Source organism: Hydra vulgaris, chromosome 12, assembly GCF_038396675.1.
Source record: "Hydra vulgaris chromosome 12, alternate assembly HydraT2T_AEP".
Lineage (NCBI taxonomy): Eukaryota > Metazoa > Cnidaria > Hydrozoa > Anthoathecata > Hydridae > Hydra > Hydra vulgaris.
Window position 1 is genome coordinate 22,509,688 of NC_088931.1, and position 25,450 is coordinate 22,535,137.

Sequence of the window (25,450 nt, forward strand, 5' to 3'; positions counted from 1 at the left end):
AAGTTAGAGAATGATTGTGTTCTTCCAATGCAAACTGCTAAGAATCTGGCACCATTTGATTTCAAGAAGACCGATTCCACAAAAGAAAAATAACAAGAAAGCACTTGAAAAAATGACTTTAAAAACCACACCAATTCTTTGATTTGAAAGCTAAAAGTTCTCGTTACTGAAATTCAAGAAATTTTAACTATATTATTCTATCTGCGGTTGCATGAAAATGGTCTAAAATCGTTTTAATTCATACATAGTTTTACCTGTATCATGCATGTGATAATTCAAGTCATTTTCATGTTGCTAAAAAAACGTTTCTTGTTAAAAAATCTGTTGTGACAAGTTCATCAATTTCGCACCACTTTTTTTCAATAACTTATTATGAAACTCGTACAGTAAATTCAAAACATTTGCTATTGGTATCTAAAGATTAAAATATTGACGCTCAAAGGTTGGAACATAACTCGATAATGTTTTAATTTGCTAAGTGCACTCCTTATGTTATGAGTCATTTTTGTTTAAGTGATACGGTATTTTAATTTTATTTTTTATTTTTTCTTTAACTTAATACTTTATAAAAGTTATAAAATTTCAAAATAAACAAAAAATTAATTAAAAGTGGAAAATTGAAATATTAAAATTAAATTTTAATAAGTTTAAACTTTGAAAAAAAAAGGACCATCAGGAAAAGTCACTGTGTCGTTTTTTTTATTTTAAATTGATGTGAAGAATTCGTTTTTCGTAAAACGATAACGTAACGTGATAGCGTGACATTATGATAAGAGGACAGAAAGTTTAAACTTATAAATAAATTAACAAATTTCACTAAATTAATAAAACTTTGAGTAATCCGATTAAAAAATTTAATCAATTTTTATTTAAACATTTTATTCTTCTTTTATTTCTAAGTTTTTTTTATTTAAAACAATAAACTATTTGTTTGTTCGCAGTGTCCTATTACGAGACAAACAATACATAAAGTTTTATTATTAACTTAGTAATAGTTATATGCTGATTTATATTTCTTTTTTAAAGTTCTCTATTTTACGTTCAATCTAGAACTCCTATTTATTTAATATTTTCTATTCATTTAATACCTTACAAGATTTAATCATTCACATAAAACTGTTTTGTTGAAGCTTTTAAATAAATACTTTTATTAATTATTAATGATTACTAATACAAAATATAAAAAGCAAAACAATAACAAATGTTTTCTTCTTTGATAAAAAAAAATAAAAATAAAAAGGGGAAATAATATTACTTGTAGAAAACACAAAATTATCAAAAATACACATTTGAACGCACACTTTTTGTTGCTCCTTCGAATTAAACTTAACTTAAATGTAAAAGTGAGAGAAGAAAAACAAAGTTTTGAATCAATTTATAATAATTTATATTCGTTTTTTCTTTGTCTTTAAACGCTTTTTCACGCGCAGTCTTAAATATCGATAAATTTCGTTTCTAAATAAAAACTGTACCGCCTTAAATACTACGAACATTTCTTTTATTCGTAACTAACAAACGAACGCCTCTAAATAATCAAATTTTAATTAATTAAAATAATGGATTTTATTTTTAATGTTTAAGCAGATATTTCATCATTAGTTTACGCAAAAAAAAAAAGAAAAAAAATTACAAAAAAATTTAATGAACAGAAATCGGAAAATTAAACGCAAAGTTATTGTAAGATGTTTTTAGTGTTTTTGTATAGTTTTCTTTAATAGTTATATCGATAATATCGATAATAAAATAATAAAATCGATTGTAAAACAAGGTTTTGTAATAATATTAGTTTAACCTCCAAATCAATGTAAACTATTTGAACCAATCGAACCACTCTTAACCACCCCAAGCTACTCGAACCAATCAAACCACTCTAAACCACATTTTTGTCAAGGAAAAGCAGGTGAGCTTCCTGTAAGAAATCGTTTTTAAATTTAATCTATTAAAGCAACCACTTTCAAATTTTAACAGTATATCTAGACTACAAAGTATTCTGTTTATAAAAATAGTTTAATACTTTTTGCTTTTTTGCTTGAGTTTTTTAAGATTAGATTTTTTTTTATTTTTTATTTTGAAAAAAACTTGTTTTAAGTTTAAAAACTATAAAACAAACAAAAATCGGCATGGTATTAGAAAAAGTTTTATACATTTTGTAATAAATAAAAAACAGACAAATGTTTAACTCAGCGGGCACAGACGTCCCTAGGACGATGTCTTATGGATGTTATAAGTCAGTAGGACGTCCGTAAGACGTCTAGCGGATGTTCTGTACCCACTGGGAATGAAAAAAAGGATGACATTACCATGGTACAATGAAGAAAAGGATAACAATGCCAAAATCTTTTGATCAAATATTTTCTTACAGAACACAAAAAACCAGTTTAGGGTTTTAACTATAACCAAAATTTTTTAACCATTTAATTGCAATTTAATTGCAATTTAAACCATTTAATTTCAAAAACCTGAATATCTTTATATTACATAAAATAGAATTATACTATTTTAAAAAAATTTCATGGAAACGTTTCAACAAAGGGTTTGTATAGATAAGTTTATCTTTACAAAGTATTTAAAAGCAAACCGTTAATACCTCATACATTCTTCAAGGCACTTTGATCCCATTTTTATTATCGCATACAATATTCAGATTTTAAGTAAAGACCTATTTTGCAAGTTTATTTCTCTATGGACCTTTTTTAATGCAGAACTTTCAACCATAAATGACAATAATCATTTTCCATCATCAAGCATTGTGTCACACTTGTGTTGAGAAAGGTACTTGTTATCATTGACCTATTATTTGATTTTTGCATTGAAACACTGTTTTTGTAATAAGTGGCTTTTGTAAATTACCTTTTGATTTATGTACTTTGATGGCTAAGCTTTACCTTCGTAGATTTCAAAGAGAGTTTCAAAAATTGATTTTAGCTATCTAAACGATTCCAACTTTCAACTTTTGATTTCGGTTTGAGAAAAAATGATGTCTTGTTTTTGAACAATTTGTTTACATAATTTTTTATTGTGACCCCCCCCCCCCTCCTTCTTTAAAATCTCTTCGAGACGGCCCTGAGTATATGACTTTGTTCATTTGAATAAGATCGCCCTTTTCTCTTCTATTCGATAGATTTTTTAAGTCCATTTTCATTAGTTATTGTTTACAACTGGTTCCTTTTTTTTGTAGCCAATTTTTGTAGCCAATTTTTGTTGAACTTTTTCTATTAAGTTTATGTCTTTAATAAAATATAAGTTCCATATTTAAAAAGCATATTTTATGTGCGGCTGAATGAGTGAAGTATATAATAATTTTGTTAATGCTTCATCAGGGTAGAGAATTAAGTGTTTTAACATAACTAATTTTTGATTCGCCTTACTTACCATTTTTTCAATGTGATTTTCCCATTTAAATAGTTTGAAACTTCTCTTTCCAATGACGTTACTACTAATTCACGTGGATCTATGTTTCTATAGCATTTTTTTAAAGTATACTTTGTTTTTGGATTGTCACAACCAAATTACATGACTTTACATTTATCTTTATTAAAACCGATTAACCATTTTATTGTTCAATTAAATCAAGTCTCAAGAATAAGATGTAGAAAGTGATTTATTTTTTCTTCCGTAACTACAACTAATTATTTCTAAACCATCCGCATATAGCTTTGGTTTATTATTCAATTTTTTTCTTGCATCGTTTATATAAATTGCTAATAGAATCGATCCTAAAAATGATTCTTGTGGTACATCACTACAAACTGTCTCCCATTCTGATTCAAATACCCCTAAAACAACTTTCTTTTTTAAATTTGAAATTTGAAATTTTCGAAAAATCTTTACACCATTGTAACAATTTTTCAACCAAACGATTTCAGTTTGAAGAGCAGCCAGAAAGGATTTTCGTTTGAAGAGTAGCCTGAAATGATTTCAGTTTGAAGAGCAGCCAGAAAGGATTTTCGTTTGAAGAGTAGCCTGAAATGATTTCAGTTTGAAGAGCAGCCTGAAATTCGTATCCGAATCGTAATAAAATCCAAAAAAACAAAATCGACACATTATCCAGTATTTATTGCTTCTTTTATTACATCTAATGTCTTAAGAAGATTTGTCACACAACTTTTTGATTTAAAGAACCCGTGTTGTTCTGGTATTATTAGTTTATTTTGACTTAAATGGTTTACTATTGTGTCCTTAACAAGACTTTCCATTAGTTTACAAACAACAGAGATCTAAGAAATTGGACAGAGTGGTTTAACCAAGCTGTCAGCACATTTACTTAAAAACATTGGATGAATTTTATCAATACCTAAAGACTTGTGCATATTTAAATTCTTCAATCGTTTTTTAACATCTTCCATTCTATCATTAGTTGTTAGGATGTTTTAAGAAGACATCGGTCCTATTACAGAGATCCCTGGAGAAGCATTTAACCAGAAAGTTCATTTAACTTACATTTTTTGATGTGACGTAGACAATTGAGACCTATAACTTTTGTGCATTAACATTTACTTTGCTAGTAAAAGAATATTGTCTACAGTTTTTTTAAATATTATAATGTTTATAATTTTATTTGCCAATTTACACTTAAATTGCTATTTTAGTTTTACTATTTTACTACTTTTAACACCATAATATAATGAGTAGGCGGTAATTTTAGACGCCCCCTATAATTAGTACGTAAAAAATCAATTTTTATGCAAAACAATTATTATTGGAAGCCATATCCTAACCAAACTCTGACCCTAATTCTTAGTTTCATGGTTAAGGTATAATTTTCAATAACATTTGTATTGCTTAAGGTTGGAGTATTATTGAAACACAAACTAAAACCTTGAACCTAACTCTTAGGGTTAGGTTAGTGATTGGTTTTCAATAAAATAACTTTTATGGTTAGGTTCAGGGTGAGGCTATGGTTTTTATTGAAACTTATTTTGTGCAAGACTTAATTTTTGTGGACTTACTAAAGGTGGATGCCTGAAATAAGTGTCCACCATAAAATGAGCTATTGTTCACGTCTATTTAAATTTTTTACTTTAGACCTTGATTGCTTTGTTAAAATTCGTTGAATTTATAAGTTTTAGCATGTATTTTTTTCCAACTTTTTTTTTTTAGCGGTTTCAGTTTTCCATGAAAAAGAAAATATATATTCTTTTGGAAAAACTAATTTATCGTGCATGTCTAGATCAGCATGGCAATTCTTTTAAATCATTAAATCCAGAAAGATTTAATGCATTTAAAGTTTAACCATATTTTGAAGATAAATAAAATATGCAGTGGTAAATATAATAAAATTCTTTTTTCTTACTTTATAACAGATAAAGCTATTGTCTTTTGGTACATTATTATTGATTGAAATACTTAACGTGACTTATATATTCAGTGTCTTTCTTGCTTTGAACCTTGCTTATTGTAATTTAGCAGTTTTATACATTTTATGTTGTTCCTTTTTTATGATACATATAAAAGATACAATATGATACCTATAGAAGATAAAATATGATGCAACCATGCTTGTACTTACATTTGTATTATCCTCCATAATATCCTCCATAATTGGTTGCGTTTCATTCTCACAACATCTTCCTCGATATAAACTCAAAAATTCAAAACTACTGTTAATCATTTTTGTTAATTTTTATTATGATTGCTTTACTATAGAATATATTTATTTTACAATTGACCTAGTCATGATTTAAAATAGTTGCTGTTTCATCTTTAAAAATATTTGTGCATTTATTTTGGCACAAGGACAAGTTAACCACTGATTCTCCTGTTTTTGTTCTGCGCAAAATCATTTAAAAAGTTAAAAAAGTTTTTATTTTTTTGATGTTCAATTTTTTTTTTTTTTAAACTTGACGTAAGTAAGTTTAAGTTGTCTCACTTATTTCCTAGCATTGCATAACATAATTTGTCTCACTTGTTTCTTATCATTTAAATTTCTCACTTATCATTAATAACTACTTTAAAAGAAATTTAATGAAGTAGTAAATACTTTGCTGATTTTTGCCTTCTGTCATATTTCAAAATGTTGGAATAGCTGCAATCTTTGTCTTTTAATAATCGAGTCAAGATCTAAAAGAAAATAGCATAAAAACAGTTTATGATTTCAGTTACATTTACAGATCCGTTATGTGCGCATTGATAATATCGTATGATATTAGAGAAAAAATAAACTATATAAAATCTATGAAATGAATTGGTTAAAAGCTACAATTTTTTCTTCTTTTAATTAGGGGGAGTATAGCTTCCTTGGCTTTGCCGCCTCTGCCACCACTCATTTCATAGGCTATAAAATAAACTTATGATATATTAAAAAAGCAAAACATTATTACTTCAATAATTTTATAGACGGTGGAGCACTAAAAAAGTCCAAAAACTTACCCAAACAACTTAATTTCACTAGGCGGAGAGGTTTTTTAACTTTAAAGACTGTTGTGAAAACCTGTTAAAAATAATATAGCCATCTATATCTAATATATAAGTTGTTACAGCAGCTGTGGCTCAAGTGGTTAAAGAGCTAACTTTATAATTTAAATATCCATGGTTTAACACCAACTCTGATCTTAAAAGCAATTTTACTGTTGAAGACAATGATGGCCTTTCTCATTAAATTTTGATGGGTGTTCCTATTAAACCATTACTTATTACATACATTACATACTTGTTGGAGTACCTAAAAAAAAACTAGAGTAAGTGATATAAAAACTAATAATTAAGTTTAGTTATGTACGTTAAATTGAAGTTGAAAAAATTAAAATTAAAAAAACATGTAGCAGGTACGAGTAAGCTATCTATCTTTATCTTAAGCTTAAGTTTACACTGTGTGCAATTCACTTGTGCATTATTTTTAATAAACAAGGATTAGTTTAGAACCACTAGTGATGAAAAAATAAACATTTTTATGAAGTATAGCAAACAAACGCTATTCACAAATCAAAGTTATAGATTTGATTAATTATTGGCTAAACCCATACAAAAAATAAAACAACTTAATAAAATTTTTGTAATAAATAAATATAAAGAAATTTGCGTTTACTATTATACAAACAAGCTTTTCTAAAATCGGTGTTCATTTTAGTTTGATTGAAAAGTTTATAATGTAAACAGTAAAGAATCGCTTAAATATTTACAAACAAAAACCTCTCTCTCTCTCTTTCTATATATATATATATATATATATATATATATATATATATATATATATATATATATATATATATATATATATATATATATATATATATATATATATATTATTTAAAATACCTTGTTTCAAGTAAAACCTGGTTGTTGCAAAAGTCCTAACAAATTCATCTCAAATTGAAATGGAAATTTTGCATAAAGACTGTCCTGAATGATAATAACCCATAAGCTTTTTGAAATATTTCAAAAACTTCTTAATCAATTTTTTTTTAATTTTTTGTTTCTGCTTTAAAGCAAACTTTTCTCTTTTAGAAAAAGATATCTTTGAGCTAATTACAATATTTTTTTCAGTTGCGAACACCTCGCATAAGCTTTCGTACAAAGGTTTTTGTAAAATTTCGTGGTGCAACACTCCAAAATCGACGAAATTGATTAATGTCAGTCGCAAATTCGCCCTAACTACACAGCTAACTTTCATATTTGGCCAAAATTTTTCAATTAGACGAAGTTACGGCACGTTTGCTAAACTGATGTTTTTTAGACAAAATCAAAGCCATTTTGTTGATGCTATTTCATTACACTTTTTGAGTAATGGCAAGATGCAAGATCATGCTAGAAGATGGGTAAATCATCATGCTTTCGGATTATAGGCAAAAGTTGCTTTTTTAAATATTCTTTAATGTAAACATTGCAGTTTATGTTTCTATTCGTAAAAAATGGCTGAGTTTTGAAACCACATGAACAGATGGCATTCTATACCAAAACTCTTTTGGAAAATTTTTTGGTTTTAATTGTTCTTAGAAAAAAACGCCAGGGTTAGGGTTTTTTTTTGGAATTGTATTAAATTGCTGGCATGGGAACTTCAAACAGTTAAGTTTGTAGTAGGTTTTATCATCCATTAAAATGCACTTTTGGTTTCCTAAGAGTTTTTTTAATAACAATTTTCGACCACCTTTTTGGCCTTTGCTGAGTTACTGTTGGGATCTTTCAGGGAATTTCTTCTTTTTGTATGTCTTGTAGCCATATTTTTTTTCGACTTGAGTTGTAGACTTAGGAACATTTGGGTTTTTTTTTTGATATCCCGAACGGTTTTTTTTTTTTTTTTTTTGATATCCCGAATGTGTACTCTGGATTTGCATCGATAAACCTAATCACTTTGATCAAGTTTTAAACTTGACGGACAACTTTCTTGGTTTCTCGACTTTCTTTCCAATCTGCGATCTTCACTTCACGATTTGATGTTTAGAGTGACGGTTTTCATTTAAACTTTATAACTTTTTCTTTGCTTACAATCAAGTTTTTTGAAACTTTTATTATTTGAAACGGAGTAAAGTTAGCTTTAAAACAAAAAAGAAGTTAAAAAAAAAGCAAACTTAATTAGATGGTTCTTGAGATATTCCAAAAAATTCCACAAGTCACCATTATTCTGGACAGTCTTTATTAAAAAAATGAAAAACTTTGTAAAATTAAATTTATTTTCAACACATCGACGAAGTTGATCTAAAATTTAAAATCTTAAAACCCTTATCTAAAACTGTATTTACCTTTTTATTTTCATTTTTTTTTTAATTTTTCATGAAAAATTTTTTTAAATTTTTTTGAAATTGGCTCATCTGTTTAGTGATAATCATATATTCAAAGTTGCTTTTAGGAAACTGGTCTTAGATCTGTATCATTTATTACTTTTTAATGAAACTTTGAATTCTATATTAGATTCTTTTTTTTATTAGATCTTTAGATTTGTTTTAATAATTTAAAAATTTTATTAATTTTTAGCCGCGACGCCACTAATCTTGCTCATATGGTATACCTCAAGAGCAAGATTAATGCTGGTGTATATATCAGCATTGCTGTTGAAATATCAGCTGATAGTGCTGAGTATCTTCATTAATTGCAGTTAAAATACTCTTTTTAAATGCTGTTCAAATTGAGTTCCCGCGTTATAATTGACTTGCAAAGAACACCAAGGATTAGCATTTATTGATAAGTTTCCTACCACTTTCCTCACTAATGTTGCTTTTATAAACTCAACGAACATCAAACTTTAGAGTCACTACTCCAACCAATCATAAGTATTTCAACTTGTAATATAAACAGGTGATGAAATAAGTTTATTTATGCCTCAAATTCCCTTGCTCTTTTATAAAAAAAACAGTCACGTTGCAGTGGTTAGAGCGCTTGCTTTAGAAGCAAGAGATCTATGGTTTAATGCGAGCTCTGGCATATTTCGCGCCATCGTATTAAAGGAGGCGTGAACTTCCTAGTTAAATACTCTTCCGTGGTGCTCTGTTAGGTCTTTTTGAGGTGTTTAAAACAAATATATATATACAAAATGTAGTAATAAAGTTTTCGAATATTTTATTTTCTATCTTTTAAAATTTGTTGAAAATAAAAATTAATATTATAATAAAGCATATCTTATATATGTTATAAGTTTAAACAATGTTTAAATTTATTCTATATGCAAAAGTTGTTTAATTATTTATAGGATTAATGAATAACTTCTAAAAATAAAGAACAGATTAAAGAAAGGTGAAAATAAATAAAAACATCAACGTTATTTATGAAAGATTTCTTTTCTTCCAAGCAAAAACATTAATAAGATATTTAAAGTTATCTTATTATTATTTAGTTTTTAGTTTTTTGTTTTTTTCTTAAACATTCATTTGTGCCATTTTTTTTTTTTTTTTTGCCAGTAATATTATTAATAACATATATATTTAAAAATTAAGTTCCAAAGAACATCAAGTAAATTTAAAAGTTACAATACTTTTTCTTTCGAAATTAATTAAAACCTAAAACTTTGCTTTAGGTTTTAATTATTTTGGATTTATTTTAGAGTATTTTTACCGTTTTCACAAAGCTTACATCAACAAAATTAAATTACCAAAAAATCAGTTTAAGTTTAAATCATAGATATTAAATTTAAATAAAAAACAATTTAAACATAGTTCAGAGGATATATTAAACACAGTTCAGCGGAAAAATTAATACACAAAGCAAAAAGCGTAATATATTAATTTAAATATTAAAAAAATTATAATTGTTCTCTCTTTTTACAAAAAGATATAACATCAAAGTTGTTGTTGAAATGAAATGACATACAAGGTGTAATGTAATGGTTTAACAACAACAACAAAAATTTGCAAGTTTGTGTATTTCAAGCGCTCACTTCTAAAATATTTTTTTGGAAAGTTTAACTTCGTCAAACAAAGCTCAACAATGTATTATTTATACCCCAATAAACAACCTAATCACAAGCGCCATTTTTACTAAATAAGTACGAACTGCCATTATTTTACATTCAGCGAAATCTTACTTATCTTTTGAACAGTTTTGCGTGTATGATCGTATATTTTGAAAATGAAGAAACTTTTTATTTAATTTTTCTGAGTACATATTTATGCTGAGTAATGAGAAATTGTTTTGCGCAATTATTAAAGATTTTACAACAAAAGGAACAGATTTTCCCCTCAACCCCTATTTTTTAAAACCAATAATTTTCCTTAACAAATAAAATATCGAAACCATTTGTTAGAAGCAAGTTGTAATTAGATAAGTTTTTGCGACGTAAGGTGAAATCCTTTTTCTCGTTTGTTTTGTTTTATTTTTCAATTCCAAATAAACAAAGTGTTAAAAAATGAATGTCGTACATAACTCGGATTATTCCCCATTATTTAATAATTTATGCGTACAAAAGAAAGTTATGCGTACTAAGTAAAGAAAAATCATTAGGGTGAACTTTATTTCTTGTTGAGAGATTGCTTTTTTTGATAAAAAATAAAAAATGAATTACTATATTAATACTCATGAGACCTACTCATTAACCTTCATGAGAAAAAACAAAAGTTAATGTTTATTATAAGAATAGGTATTTTTTTTTTGCTTAAAAATTTGTAAAAAAAGTTTAATGTACTTTTTTTGACAAGGTTTTATTTTCTGCTGGCGGAACAAACCAGCAGGACAACTTGTAAAAAAAAAAGCACTTCTATCGATTTATATTTCTGTGATAATCGTGTTGCTCAGCACCCGCGAACTTTTCTATATCAAGAATAAGTTATAGCTTGCAGTTATTTGAAAACAAGGTTTCTTTGCAAGCTGGAGAAGAAAATAAGAAGAACTATTTATTGAAATAAGCTTTACAATGGATTTCATTTTGATTTGAAAGACATAAATTAAAATCGAGAGAGTTTTTCAAGTTTAAAAAAAAAAAGAAAAGAAAAGAAATTGAAACGGATAACAAAACGTGATATGTACAAGCTTTTTATACGAATGATAAAAGAATATGAAAATTTGAATATTTGCGTATTTAAAAAAAATAATGCTTCTTTATTGAAATTTGATTTGAGTTGTTTATGCGCTATTATTACTTTTCATTTTTAAAAATTAAACACACTCTCTCTCTCTCACACACACACACACACACACACACACACACACACACACACACACACACACACACACACACACACACACACACACACACACACACACACACACACGCACACACACACACAACTGTAATCAATAATACTTTTCAGTTACTTTTCATTGATAATTTTGTTATCACATATATTTAAACTGGTGAGTATAAAGAGTATGGTGAGTATGCCACGATATGCAATATTCTGCTGCAATCATTTACAATTTAAATTAGTGTACACTAATAAACTATTGCACATGTAACGGGCGCGTAGTAATGCGAGTAATTCGTTTGCGTGATATTCATATAAATGCATAGACAAATTTATATATATATATATATATATATATATATATATATATATATATATATATATATATATATATATATATATATATATATATATATATATATATATATATATATATATATGTATATATATATATTCAGTTGGTATTTTTCAGATAATATTGATTTTTTTTAGATTGATTCCAATTTGTTTTGATAATTTTAAAAATATTTACAGTATTTTTTCTTCAGATTTTAGATTAATAAAAAGGTTATAAAATGGGAAAGAAAAACAGCAAAATCCCGGCTGAAGTTTTAGCAAACTTGCAAGGTTGTACCGCTTTTAACGACGAAGAGTTATCAAAATGGTACAAAGGTTTTATGAAGGATTGTCCGCGAGGTAAAATGACAAAGAACGAGTTTGAAAGTATCTATAAAAACTTTTTTAAAGAAGGAGATGCCTCTAAATTTGCTAGTCATGTTTTCAGAACATTTGATAAAGACGGAGATCAAACTATCGATTTTTATGAGTTTATGTGTGGTTTATCAATAACATGTCACGGAAGTCGAGAAGATAAATTAAGATGGGCTTTTAACATGTATGACATCAATAAATCTGGAACAATAACAGAGGACGAACTTTATGAGATCATAAAATCAATATATAGTATGATGGCAGATGATGCGAAAATGAACGAAGACGAAGAAGATCTTCCTGAAAGACTCTCGGAAAGGTTATTTTTACAAATGGATGAAGACGGTGATGGAGAAATTACTATAGATGAGTTTATTGGTGCAGCTAAAAATGATGCTACAATTTTGAAATTACTTCAGCAACAATATTGAAATATTTTTAAGAAAAAAAAGCTATATTGTGAGTCAAAACTACGACCATTGTGATTTTGTTGCTGTTTATATTATTCTAAATGTTGTTACTGTTATCTTTGTTCCTATTGTTATAAACTTTTATAGTCACTGTCGCCTTTGTCGTAATTTTTGTACAACATAATCAACGTAACTGCTGCTAGAATAAAGTGTTTACGATAGCGATGCAAACTTTAATTAGCTTAAAGGTATGTTTAACCAGACTACTTAATTTATTAAATCAACTCCAGCCATGACTTGAGAACTTGAAATTTAAACAATTTTGACGATGCAAATATTAAAATCAATTTTAGGAGCTCTGTTGCTTTTTATTAATAGTAATTTATTTGAAAGTAATTATACGTTTCTGCATAACAAGTTATAACTTCAATTATACGTCATTATATAAAAAGTTAAAACTTTATTTATACGTCACGGCATAACTAATTGTAACTTCAGTTATACGTCAGTGTATTACACTACGTATTTCAATTATACGTCACTATATAATTAGTTGTAACTTCAATTATACGTCACTGTGTAATGTGCTTGAAGTCCTCTCATACGTCAATGTGTAAAGAGTAATTACTTCAAACTAAAGTTGTTGAAGATGTGCTTCAGTAGTATATAAAAATATCAATATATTTTTATTAATGAAACATACATCTCCTTTTAAAAATAATTATATTTGTTAACGGTTTTATTTTAAAATAACTTATTTACATCATAAAAATTTTCTTGTCCTTTTGTCATCCTTCCTCGTGGTTTTCTTTGCTGTGTTGTACTCCATAAAACAGATAAATCAATAAACCTAAAAGATAGAAAATAAAAATAAATTTAAAGTTTTGTACTGCAAAACAATTTTTATTCATTTATTGTATAATTAAGTTCTGTAAAGTAGAGGTGACTAACAGATTCTAGTTTAGTTTATTATTGATACATGCACTAAATAAATTTTAAAGCCTAAGTATTTGATTTCGTATTGGTTGAGAAGCGTTTTTGTAACTGGGTTCTAAAAATATATTGGATGACTTTAGTCCCAAGTTAAAGTTTAATGATAAAAATAGCTAAACTATAGTTTTACAGATTATTGTCACGTAAGGTAATAATAAAACTAAAAACTTTTTATTACTAATGCAATAGAAAATAGTGATGTAAATTTTCCGGTAAAATTTGATTTAAAATTTTTAAGTTTTAAATCGGAGAGGGTAAGTTTTCCCAAAAAAAAATTTTTTTTTAAGAAAAATAAAAATAAGTGAAAAAAAATTTCAAAATTTACCTGGCGGTAAATTTTCAAAATTTTCCCTTGAATTTACCGCAAAATTTTCAGGTACATTTTACCTTCACAACACTAATAGAAAATCAAATATTTGTATTACGTCACTAAATCAGTGTAAAAGTATCCAAACTAAATGGTAGAAGCAAAATATACATAAACTTTTTTCGACTTTCTTGTAGATTTGTATGAATTAAGACGGTGACGATCAAATTCAAGCTTTTATAAAAATACATCCAGATCTTACTGGAAAATTTGAAAACATCACAAAGCGTGAGAAAGCAGAAATAGGAACACCTGCAATTGATGATTTCACCATAACTTTATTAAATTAAATGGAGCATCTTAGAATATATGGAGTTACATTAAATCCAATCTTAGTGATGATCCGTGTAAAAAAATAATAAAGGAATATTCTTTACGCGCCATTAGTTTCATAAAAGACTCTTTGTGACTTTTTTGTTGTAATTCCATATCAGTTCCGCACCACTCAATAATGTTTAATAAGATAAAGCTTTTTTACCAACTTACTTACGAACTTACCACCTTGAAAGACTACATTTAAAAAAATCTATTACTGGATGCATGTCATAACAATGACATAGCATTTGTTGCATTATTCGTATACTTTACGAATTTGACGCAGCTGTTAGGTGTTGCTTACTTAAAATGGAAGTTAACTAGCGCAGACTATTATTTCAATGGAACAAACAAATAACAAGAAACGCAAGTTGCTTACTAATAGTTAATTTTTCAGTAGGTGCAATGCGTTTTTTAAACGCACTTCGGAGGTTTTTATTAGGTTTTAAAATTATGGGTATGAAAATTTAATCTTATTTGATGTTAAAGATTAAAAAAATAAGTTTGAAAAACGTTCAAAAAACATCTTAAAAAGACAAAGAAGATAAAAGAGGTAAAAAAAAAAAGAAAGTTTTCTGGCGTTTTTTTAACGATCTGAGTAATAAAATCATTTATAACTTATTAGTCGGCTGTATAATACATTTTCCGCATCTGTTAGCTGTTTTTTCTTGCAGTTGTATTCTAATAATTATATAACAAACCTGTCGCTATTCGATTCCCCCCCCCCTCCTTCCCTCTTCAATCCTATTTGTCACGTTGATAATAATAGAATATATTATGCTGATTCATATATTATGCTGATTCGTATAAAAACATAGGTCTGAAAATTCAAGAAAAGTACTTTCTCTTAAAGATAATTATCAACACTAAGTTGATAATGCATGTGGCCATGCATGTAACTATTGGAGTCTTTTCGAATTAAAAGAAGACAACCATCAACACTAAGCTCACAAGATGAGACAGTCGAACTCAAATTAGTTTCACAAAGAGCAAGTAGGTCTGGTAAACTTTGCAAGAGATAAGACTCAACAGAAGAAAAGTTACTTGGAAGACAACAAATATTACTGAATAATAAATTTATAGAATTTGGTGATGATTTGGCGATTTATTTTTGTATTTTATAGTTTTTGATACTTTGGTCATTTTTTAAATTAGTTAATAAACTTGACTCAAAGCTCAGTTAGTACTCAGTACACTATTTAATAGTCCAAGCAATTGCCTCATCACTATTAATAAACCCTAAACCGTAACAAAGGGCTCCAAATGCGGCCTCAACAATGCACACCAAATGTACGAACAGAGACACCATCCATACGCAACATGGCACTGTTAGTACTCTGATATTTTACAGCTGTTGATTAAATCAGCCAGTCTGAGAGCTACTTTAGAGTTCGGAAAACCTATATACCAGCCGGCCTCAGAACCATTAAACTGAGTTTTAGAGCGTACCCTCATTAGGAGATATTAGAGTGAGTTGCCTAGTCATAAAAACAGAGATACAAGCAAAACCTATGCAATGAGCCGAGAAGATCCACAATTCAATATCCTAAACTGAAAACAATGTATCATAAATATATCTACTCCAGTCTTTTAGATGAAGAAGGGGTAAAAAAACTGGTCAACAGATAGAATCTTTTCACCTCTTAAGTTATTGCCTAAAAGGCCTTCTACAAGACAGTAGCCGCAGGCATTTAACGTCTGCCCAAGATGAGTACTTTTATCGAGATATCATTTCTAGCCTTTACTTAACCAAGAGTCCCAAAACAGGTGGTGTGTTAAGTTAGAGTTGGTATCCTTGTAGAATACGCTTTGTTAGTCTTTGCCTAACAAATCGTATCCTACATAGCAGCAGGGCATGAAACAAGTTTTACTGGGTTACATGTTACTAGTAGGCGGATAACCTGACTCGATAAAAATTTGTAATTTTGTAAGTATATAATGTTTAGTTTAATTCAGTATCAAAAAAGTTATAATTTCTTAACGGTAAAAAAAAAAAATAATGTATTCATTAAATTTCCTAAGGTTCTTTAATGGTTGGTTAATGATTTTATAATGTATGCAATATAGCTGATTACAACATCTTTTAAAAATATTAATAAAAACGTCAAATAGATGATAATCTAAATATAAACTTAGTTTTGGCTTTTCTTCTTTGTAGATGCCCTGGAAAACGGAAAGACTACCAAAAATGTTTATCAATTAATAAAAGATCATTTAAAGAGAGCACCCTAGCTTGAATATATTAAAAAAACATTCATTTTTGTAAATTCTTGTAAATCTTGTTAACATTAAATATGTGTTATAAATTATTGTTGTTTTCTTTCAAATTTATAATGTTATTATAGCCAAAATAATAAACTTTAGGGTGGAGCAATTTTCTTGGAAAAAAAAAAAAAATAGTTTTAAAATAAACATACCTGAATTCTATTAGTTATAACAGAAAAATAAAAAATTATTTATGGATTTAGATGAGTTCTTGAGGTTGGACACAAAAGTTTAATGGGTCCTAATATTAGTGAATTTTTTTTTCATGTCAACCTGGGTACTCAAAAGATGCAGAAAATTTAGGTGATTTTAAAAACATTATTTTTAAAAGTAAAAAATATTTTAAAAGTATAAAAAATATAATATTTGTGTCGCTAAAAGCGTTTTCTACATAGTTAACAAAAAGCGTTTTCTACATAGTTAACAAAAAAGCAACAACTTTAGGTACATTTTTGCAATTTTTTTCAACAAAAATTTTTGATAAAATAAAATCAATATTTTTAAAACTAGCATTAGAATTCAAGAACTCTTTAAAATAAAAATAAAAAGGTTTTTTTACTAAAAAACAAAGGTTCGAACCTAATTTTAAAAATTTTTCAAATCGCTCCACTCTAATACACATGTCGTTTTAGTAAAATTTAGTAAATTTTGCCATTAAAACATTTTTAATTACAAAATTTAAGTGGGAGATATTTTTTTTTTTTAAAAACTATATTCTATCGGAATGGACGGTTTGACAGTTTCAAACCATTTATTTTTAAACCAGTATTTCTTATTTACTTATTTATAACTCGTTGTAAAAAAATAAATGGGAAATAATGGAATAGAAATAAATATTTTGATACTGTCAAACCGTTATATTTTGGCGGATAAAGCTCCTTAAATAAACTTTTTTAATACACGTTCAAAAACTGTTTTTTGAACGTTAAATAAAACCGTCCTATCCCTATTTCCTCGAGACAGAAAAAGCATCTAAAATAAACACATAAAACACTTATCAATATTACCTTTTACATTTACTTTTTTTATTGGTTAGTTTGTTAATAATTTATATTTTTTTAATAATTTAAATTTAATTATATTGTTTACATGACTTTTTAATTTTATTATTTTGATCTCGAAATTTAGAAAACTTTTTGACTGGAATTTTCAGCTCTTTTTTCTTAGTCATAAATATTTCAGATGTACTAAAATGCTCAACTAAGGATAGTTTGAGAAATTGTTTTTTTCAACACAAACCTATTTTGAGTGTATAATTTTATGATTCTATATATAAGTTTTAATGTTTCTAATATTTTAATTATTTTTTTTTTATTCTTTTAGTAAAGATAAAAAAGTTATAAACAAAAAAGTTTCAACCAAAATTGATCAAGAAGCAGTGTTTTGAAATTTTAAAAACTTGCCTCTTTTATTATTGATTTTGTTGAAAGTTGCTTTAAATATAATTAATTTATAGTTTTTTTTAATGAAATTTTGAGTTTCACATATCATAAAACAATAAAATAAAATATTTATGAACCGTTGCAATTTTTTCTGCTAAATTTTTTTTTTTTTTAATATAATAGCCACCTCAGTAAAACCGCCCATCTCCATTTCCTTTAGACTGAAAAAGCACCAAAAATAAACGTTTCCAACACACGTCTAAAAATAGGTTTTTTTTAAACTTTACCTCAAGCACTGGGTTCCTACTATTTTGATCGCATAGTTATTACACTTTAAATGAATTTAAGAGTAATAACCTTTCAGATAGTTTTCGTAAAACATGAGGGTTTTTGTTTTGTTTTTTGTTTTGTTTTGTTTGTTTGTTTAGATGCCCCAAGAAGTCCAAACTGTCTTGTCACAGAGCACCGCGGAAGTACATTTAACCAGGAAGTTCACACCTGCTTCCTTACCGTGACGCGAAAATTTGTCCGGAGCTCGTTTCAAACCTGGATCTCCTGCTTATGAAGCAAGCTCTCTCACCGCAGGGCCGCACGTTTTCCATAAGACAAGTCTTAATACCTATCTTGTAACAATGTGGTAACATGTTTAAACTCAACTAATGATCTTGGACAGCCGTTTATTTTTATTTTATTGAAACAAGTCACTGGATTATGTCACTCGGATGGTTCTAAATAAATAATGTGACGTAAATTATGTTCCAGGCGAGTACTTATTTTAAAGAAAAATGTTATTGAACGTTATTGGAGAAAATGGTCGCTATGAAGAAAGAAAATGCACTATGATGGAGAGCATAGTACATCAAGCGATACCATAAATATGTAAGAGTTTAATAAGTGAAAAAATTTTCCTTTTTAAAACTATTTCTGTAAAAAAAATAATAAACTTCATTGAAAATAATCTCAATGTAAAATAGGTAGTAATAAAAGAGTCCGGAGAGCAGGTCGATATTAAAAAGCCAAGAACAATTGTAATCAAATCATTTAACTATTAAAACAAAATAAAATTCTAAAAAATGACAAAAATCTAGAATTTATAAAGCAAAGATTTAATGCTAGAAATTACTACAATAAAAACTTTTTAAAGAAACGCATAGGATAAACAGTAAATCTTTAGTTTCTTTTAATTTTCATGTTGTTAAAGATCTGCTCACAAGAATATGTAGTTCTGAAAACCGTCAAAAAATTAAATGCCGCCAACTTAAGTTGTAAGAAAAACTCAGGAAATCATGTTGTATTCATGTATTTCATGTTTCAAAAATAATTTGGACTTACTTTTGAGAATTTTAAAGTCCTTTCCATTTATGATCTACTGCAAAAACTTTCTTTTTTTATTTCAAATTGAGCTCTATTGACCTTTTATATTTTATTTGTATCGACCTAAATATAATTTGGCAAAAGTACAGTATTTTGTTAAAAAGTGAAGTTTAAGATTTGAGTTCCTATTATTCGACAATTTTTCACTAAAACGATTGATTTACAGTTATAGATTAAAAATAATTGTAGATCAGTGGTACTTGGAATAAAAGGATATATTTCTATCGATTCGCATTTAAAATAGCAATTTTTATCTGGAATTTTTTCTGTTTTTTTTTTTTTTTGTAGCCATTGTAAGGTTTAGTTTGATTAATTTCTATTTCTAATCTAACAATACAGATTTAACACTGATTGTGTTTTAAATTTAAATGTATATTTTTGTTTATATGTTTAACACTCAAAAATTTACGGTTTTTAAACTCAATGTTGACATTGTTTCGAGTAATCTTTATCCGCGCTTGTTTGCGGTGTTTGAACAAAACGCCGGCAAACATGCAAACGCCGGCTTTATTATATAAATAACTACCTACTTTATTATAAGATTTTTTTATTATAGTACTATATTATACTATACTTTTTACTGTAACCATTTTAACATAGTTCTATACAGCTTTAAATCATTATTTTATTATTTTACTGAAAACTTTTTTTTGAAAAAATACTTCTACTTTAATAAATGAAATTTTTCATTTGTTTCAATAAAATTAAAAAATATAAAGTTTGAACATGCATAAGAGCCACATAATTTTGATAAAAGAGCTGCTGGTTGCAAACCCCCTGTTATTATATGATAAGCTTGTTAAAGAATTAAGAAAATAAAAAAAGGTAAATGATTTTCTAACATTTATATTATTTTTTGATTATTAATTTTACCTTGATTTATTTTTTGTTTGAAATAACTGACCTTAACTCACTTGAAAAAAATCAACACTTTTAAATAGTTTTTTGGATCCCAATGCTAATTTTTATAACGATAATCAAGTAATTAAAAATACTATCCAACCATTCTACAACCCAAATTCAAAAAATATTGATAAAGAAATGGATAGCTCGTTTTTAATGCTATATATTGGTATTAGAAGTATTTAAAAAACTTTGAGCAGTTGAAACAAATGGTATATAAAATTGAGATTAGATTACATGTAATTTGCTTCAGCGAGCTACGGTGTCTCATTGAACATTAAAAACAACTCCAATTTTCTAATTATAAACTAATCAAATTAGACCATCTAATAATGAATGTAGGGGTTTGTGTATATACGTAAAAAAATGATTTAAAGTTAAGCCCAATTTAAGTTTAACCACTTATGGTTATGAATCTTTATTGAAATTATTAACAAAAAAGGCTTTTTGTTAATAATTTCAATAATTTTTATCTTGGCAATCTTTATAGAAAGTTAACTCTTTTTCGAAGTCTTATTGTATTTTTTCATATTTTATAAACTACTTGTTTTGTTTTTTTAATATTGTACAGGCTTATCTTTTTATTTATAAGCCTTTTTTGAACTATTTGATTATTTAGTAACAATATTTGTGTTAGTGTTTAAAAAGTTTTATATGTTGGTTTTAATTAGTTTACAGATTTTTTCTTATAACAATTGTTTAAAACAATTTTGTTATTAACGATAAATAAAATTTTTAAATTTAAATTTCTAAAATTCTATTTAATGTTCTATTTTACATTATAACTAACGTAGTATTATATAGAATTGAAAAAATACCCATAAGCTGGACGGATGAGGGAAGGTGAAAGGTAGGAGATGGGTTGAGGATACAGATTAGAGTTGTTAACCGGAAAATTCCTTACAATTCCAGAAAAATAAAATTCTTTCGGAAGGATATTGAAAATCAGGATTTTTTTTTTCGTACCGAATTTTACGAAACAAAAAAAACTGTTGATGTTCATTTCGCAAATGCTACTAACAAAATGTAGCCTTTCGCAAGTTGAATTACGAAATATAACTACTTTGCTACATACGAAAGTAGCGCTAACGGAAGTTGAACTTGCGAAACGTGCACGTGCTCTTTTGCTAAACGATATTTTGAAGTCTATAAAGAAATTTTGTTGGCCAAACGGATTTAATTGTAAACAATAAAATTTTTAAATACCAAAATGTAATAAAATTTTATTTTCAGTATTGCAACATATGAACATTATAAGGTTTTATTTTTTCAAATAATGATAAAAAACCAAATTTCTTTCGAAACGAAACTCTTTCGCACCGCAACTTGCGAAACAGTTCTTAACGGAAAAAACTTATGAAACGCGGCATAAAAAATATATTTAATTACGTTTTATGAATCAAATACGTATAATTAACTATGTAATTAAAAATACTAATTTTTTATATGATATTGATAAGTTTCAGTTTTAAACTTTTATAAAAAAATCAACACTTTCATAAAATATACTTTTTTAAATGTCATTTAATGAATAAGAATTAAATAATGAAGATAACCTGAACAACGCTATCATACAAATGCAATTGCGATCGGGAAAAAATGTCTTTGTTGAAACCAAAAAAAAATTCAAAAAATGAATGCTAAAACTTAGTTATGTAATAAATAGCTCTCACTTGTTTTCAAATAGAATAATTTTATGTTTAGTCAGTTTCAATTTTTTTATTTTTGAGGTGCTCTGTTATATGCGCTTTCGCTTTTATTACCTCAATAACAACAAGTAAATTCAAAAAAATTTTAAAGACATTCTTTTCAATGATATTTTTTAAAATGTTTTCCTTTATACATAAAAAAAAAGTCAGGGTGGGAAGGATATTTATTGTTACTTTGGCCCTGATAATGTTTTAATTTTCAACATCCCAACGTTATTGGGACTATACAACTGCTAAAAGTTTTAAAGCTCTAGCTATTTTAGAGAACAATAAAAATTTAGTTGCAAGATTTTGCAGCAAAAAAGCGGGCACGTACAATATAACCCTTCCCCGGGGTCTTTGCCCCTGGAAACAATTTTAAAGCTCACCAGGACTATACAAGCGCTTAAAGTTCCAAAGCTGTAGCTAGTCTGAATGATAGTGATAAATTAATTGCAAGATTCAGTAAGAAATGACTACGGCCAAACAACACTTAAAGTTCAATTAAACTTTGTAATGGAACCAAATATTTAACTAAATTTTTATATATGAGAATATAAATAGTAAACCTTCATTTCTGCTAAGCCAAAGGCAATAAACAACCCAAAGTCGGAAGTAAACCAGTGTTTATATATATTTATTAAGTCGGTACTTGATAAGTATAAATTTATATAAACACTGGCTTAGAGACATTTTGCGGAGGGAGCGTTGTCTTTTCCCTCAAAACTAGCTCAAAGTTTCAGTTTTTTCTATTTAAATTTTAGCTGCGTTAGGCCCCCTTAACTTCTGTTTCAGTACCCCTCCCCCGTCCTAACTTAACCGTCCTAACAAATTTCTTAACATTTCTAGGTCACGATATATATATATACATACATATATATATATATATATATATATATATATATATATATATATATATATATATATATATATATATATATATATATATATATATATATATATATATGTATATATATATATATATATATATATATATATATATATATATATGTATATATATATATATATATATATATATATATATATATATATATATATATATATATATATATATATATATATATTTCTATTGAAGAAATATGTATATATATATATGTATATATATATACATATTTCTATTGAAGAATCATTTAACAACATTATTTTATTTAAATAATAAATAATAACATTTTTTTGGATGACACTTATAATGATAATAACGCTCCTTCCGTAAGAAACTGTTTCGCAAGTATTCTTTCGAAATGATTTGTTTCGCAAGTTTCTTTTCGTAAAGGGTTATTACGGAATAATTATTATTTATTTTTTTCGTGTATTACGTTCCGGAAGATGAATTTGCGCATGTACAATTTCCACAAGAGCAACTTGAAATAAGGAAGATAAAAATGCAAAATTTTCGTTAGTTTTTGTTTACGGCGAACAACCCTAATATAGATTAACTTTTTTTTCAGTCATTTTTCTCAAAATTTTGAATTGTCTGTCATTGTGACATTATTCAAAATAAACTAATTGATACTCATAAATAATGAAATATTTGATTAATTGTAAAATTACGATTGAAAAATTCGAAGTGTTTTATTATTTAAAAGAATTTAAATTGATAGCATAAAAAATCTAGAAATTTAAATTTATAATAAATATGTTTAAAAAAAAAATAGTACTTTGCAGTTATTGATAAATTAAAATGAAAAAGCGTGTAAAGTCGGTCCATTTCACAATACTTTCTTTTAACTTTAAATATCTAAAGTATATTGAAAGTATGCTATATAATTATAAGTTTATTATAATTTTAAAACTTTTGACTTACCTAAAGTTATCCACACTGAAAATCTAATCCATGTTATTAATCGCAGTTGCATCATTAATGTAATGTTTATAAAAATGGACATTACCGGTAATAATGGTACCATGGGAACAGAAAAAGGCAAATCAAATCTATTTTGAGGTTGGAGAAATATTATTGTCATGGCAACAGTAAATGCGGCTATTAAAAAAAAAAACATTACTACAAACCAAAAGTGTAAATGCCATAAATATTCACTGTAGTTTACGCAAAGTCCGCATAAACAAAATGAAGCTAAAATAATCACAAAAATAGAAATATTAGCAAGCATAGCAGTTCTTTTCGTTGGAAAGAATCTAACATTTTCATTTTCGCTCACTATTGATTCACTTAATAAAGGCTCTAAGCCATTTGCAGTAATCACCAAACCTATCGGATTGATTTGATATCTTAACAGAAGCACGCAAGTTGCAACCATAGTATAGGCTTGCAATGTTCCGATTGACATAATTTCAACTAATGTTGAAAGATCAAAGTATAATGCTAACCAGCCTGATAAGATTCCACTAAAAACACAACCAAATATAGGTGTTTTAGTAATGGAATTAATTTGCATAAACGGTGAAAATATTAATCCATCGCTTGCCATTGAAAATAAAAGTCTGGGTACAGGAAACATGCAACCTAATAAACTGGCTGTTAATCCTGCAACAGCACCAACTGAGATAACGTACTTGGCCCATATTGCTCCTCTTTTATGGAGTGCTTGTGCCAATGCTGCATCTTCCTCGAGAGTATAATAAGGGACCATCAAGGTAACTGCCATTGACAATCCACCGTAACTAATTAAGCAAACAAAAATCGACGACATAATCGATCTTGGAATCGATTTTCCTGGTTCTTTTACTTCTTCTGCAGATGAAGCAATTACATCGAAGCCAACAAAAGCAAAGAATGCAGTTGCCGAGCCAGATAGCATACCTTGAAATCCAAAAGGTAAAAAGGGCTGCCAGTTTTGCGGCCTTGCGTATCCTAAACCAACTACGATTAAAAAAATGATCACAACTAAATTGAGAAAAGTTGTGATATTACTCATCCAACTCGATATTCGGACTCCGACAGCAAGAAATCCTGAAGCAAGTAAACACATAGTTAATGATAAAAAATCAGGATATTTGCTGATACCAGGCGTTTTCCATGTTGCTATTCCGGTCATCAATCCCCGACTTATAGCACTGTTTGTTAAAGAATCAACGTACGCTGTCCAAGCACGAGATATAGCAGCTGCACCTATAAGATATTCAAGTAACAGATTCCAACCTACCATAAATGCGGGTAGTTCTCCAACTGTCACGTATGTATAAGTGTAAGCGGATCCCGCTTTCGGAACTCGAGCTGCAAACTCGGCATAACATAGACCACATAGTAAGGCTGCAAATGCCGCTATTAAAAACGATAATATTACTCCAGGACCAGCTGTGTGTTTTGCTATATCTGCAATTACCACATAAACTCCTGCTCCTAAAGTACTACCGATTCCGAGAAAAGTCAGATCATGTACATTTAACACTCGCGGAAGAATGGTTTTGAGTGAGCTTTCAGTAGTAAGATTTTTTTTTCTTTGAAACGCGTATAATGCAGCGCCCATAACTTACGCACAATTTTTAAGAGCTTTAAGACTTTGAAAATTTGTGC

General features: G+C 27.5%; 2 protein-coding genes across 4 annotated transcripts; one reads left to right on the forward strand and one right to left on the reverse strand.

Annotated features, from left to right (window-relative positions):
* Positions 1–1,574: 1,574 nt before the first annotated feature.
* LOC100205156 (hippocalcin-like protein 1) lies at positions 1,575–13,439 on the forward strand. 3 transcript variants are annotated; one of them, XM_065812569.1, is made up of 3 exons: positions 1,575–1,677; positions 1,787–1,900; positions 12,095–13,439. In XM_065812569.1, exon 3 carries the CDS (start codon positions 12,122–12,124, stop codon positions 12,686–12,688), a length of 567 nt encoding a protein of 188 aa, XP_065668641.1. In that variant the 5' UTR covers positions 1,575–1,677; positions 1,787–1,900; positions 12,095–12,121; the 3' UTR covers positions 12,689–13,439. The 3 variants fall into 3 exon arrangements, with proteins under 3 accessions (XP_065668641.1, XP_065668642.1, XP_065668643.1); XM_065812570.1 differs by lacking the exon at positions 1,787–1,900 and having other exon boundaries at positions 1,593–1,677; XM_065812571.1 differs by lacking the exon at positions 1,575–1,677 and having other exon boundaries at positions 1,804–1,911.
* LOC105848013 (cationic amino acid transporter 2) lies at positions 13,330–25,432 on the reverse strand. The gene is made up of 2 exons (XM_065812568.1): positions 23,780–25,432; positions 13,330–13,517 (listed from the first exon to the last, which is right to left on the reverse strand). The coding sequence occupies exons 1-2, from the start codon at positions 25,401–25,403 to the stop codon at positions 13,456–13,458; spliced, it is 1,686 nt and encodes a 561-aa protein (XP_065668640.1). The 5' UTR covers positions 25,404–25,432; the 3' UTR covers positions 13,330–13,455.
* Positions 25,433–25,450: the final 18 nt, after the last annotated feature.

Excerpts from the sequence above, each read along its gene's own strand:
- LOC100205156 (XM_065812569.1), top strand. The coding sequence starts at position 12,122 with ATGGGAAAGAAAAACAGCAAAATCCCGGCTGAAGTTTTAGCAAACTTG.
- LOC105848013 (XM_065812568.1), bottom strand. The coding sequence starts at position 25,403 with ATGGGCGCTGCATTATACGCGTTTCAAAGAAAAAAAAATCTTACTACT. Across the intron at positions 13,518-23,779 it reads TTCAGTGTGGATAACTTTAG|GTTTATTGATTTATCTGTTT; the intron begins GTAAGTCAAAAG and ends TCTATCTTTTAG.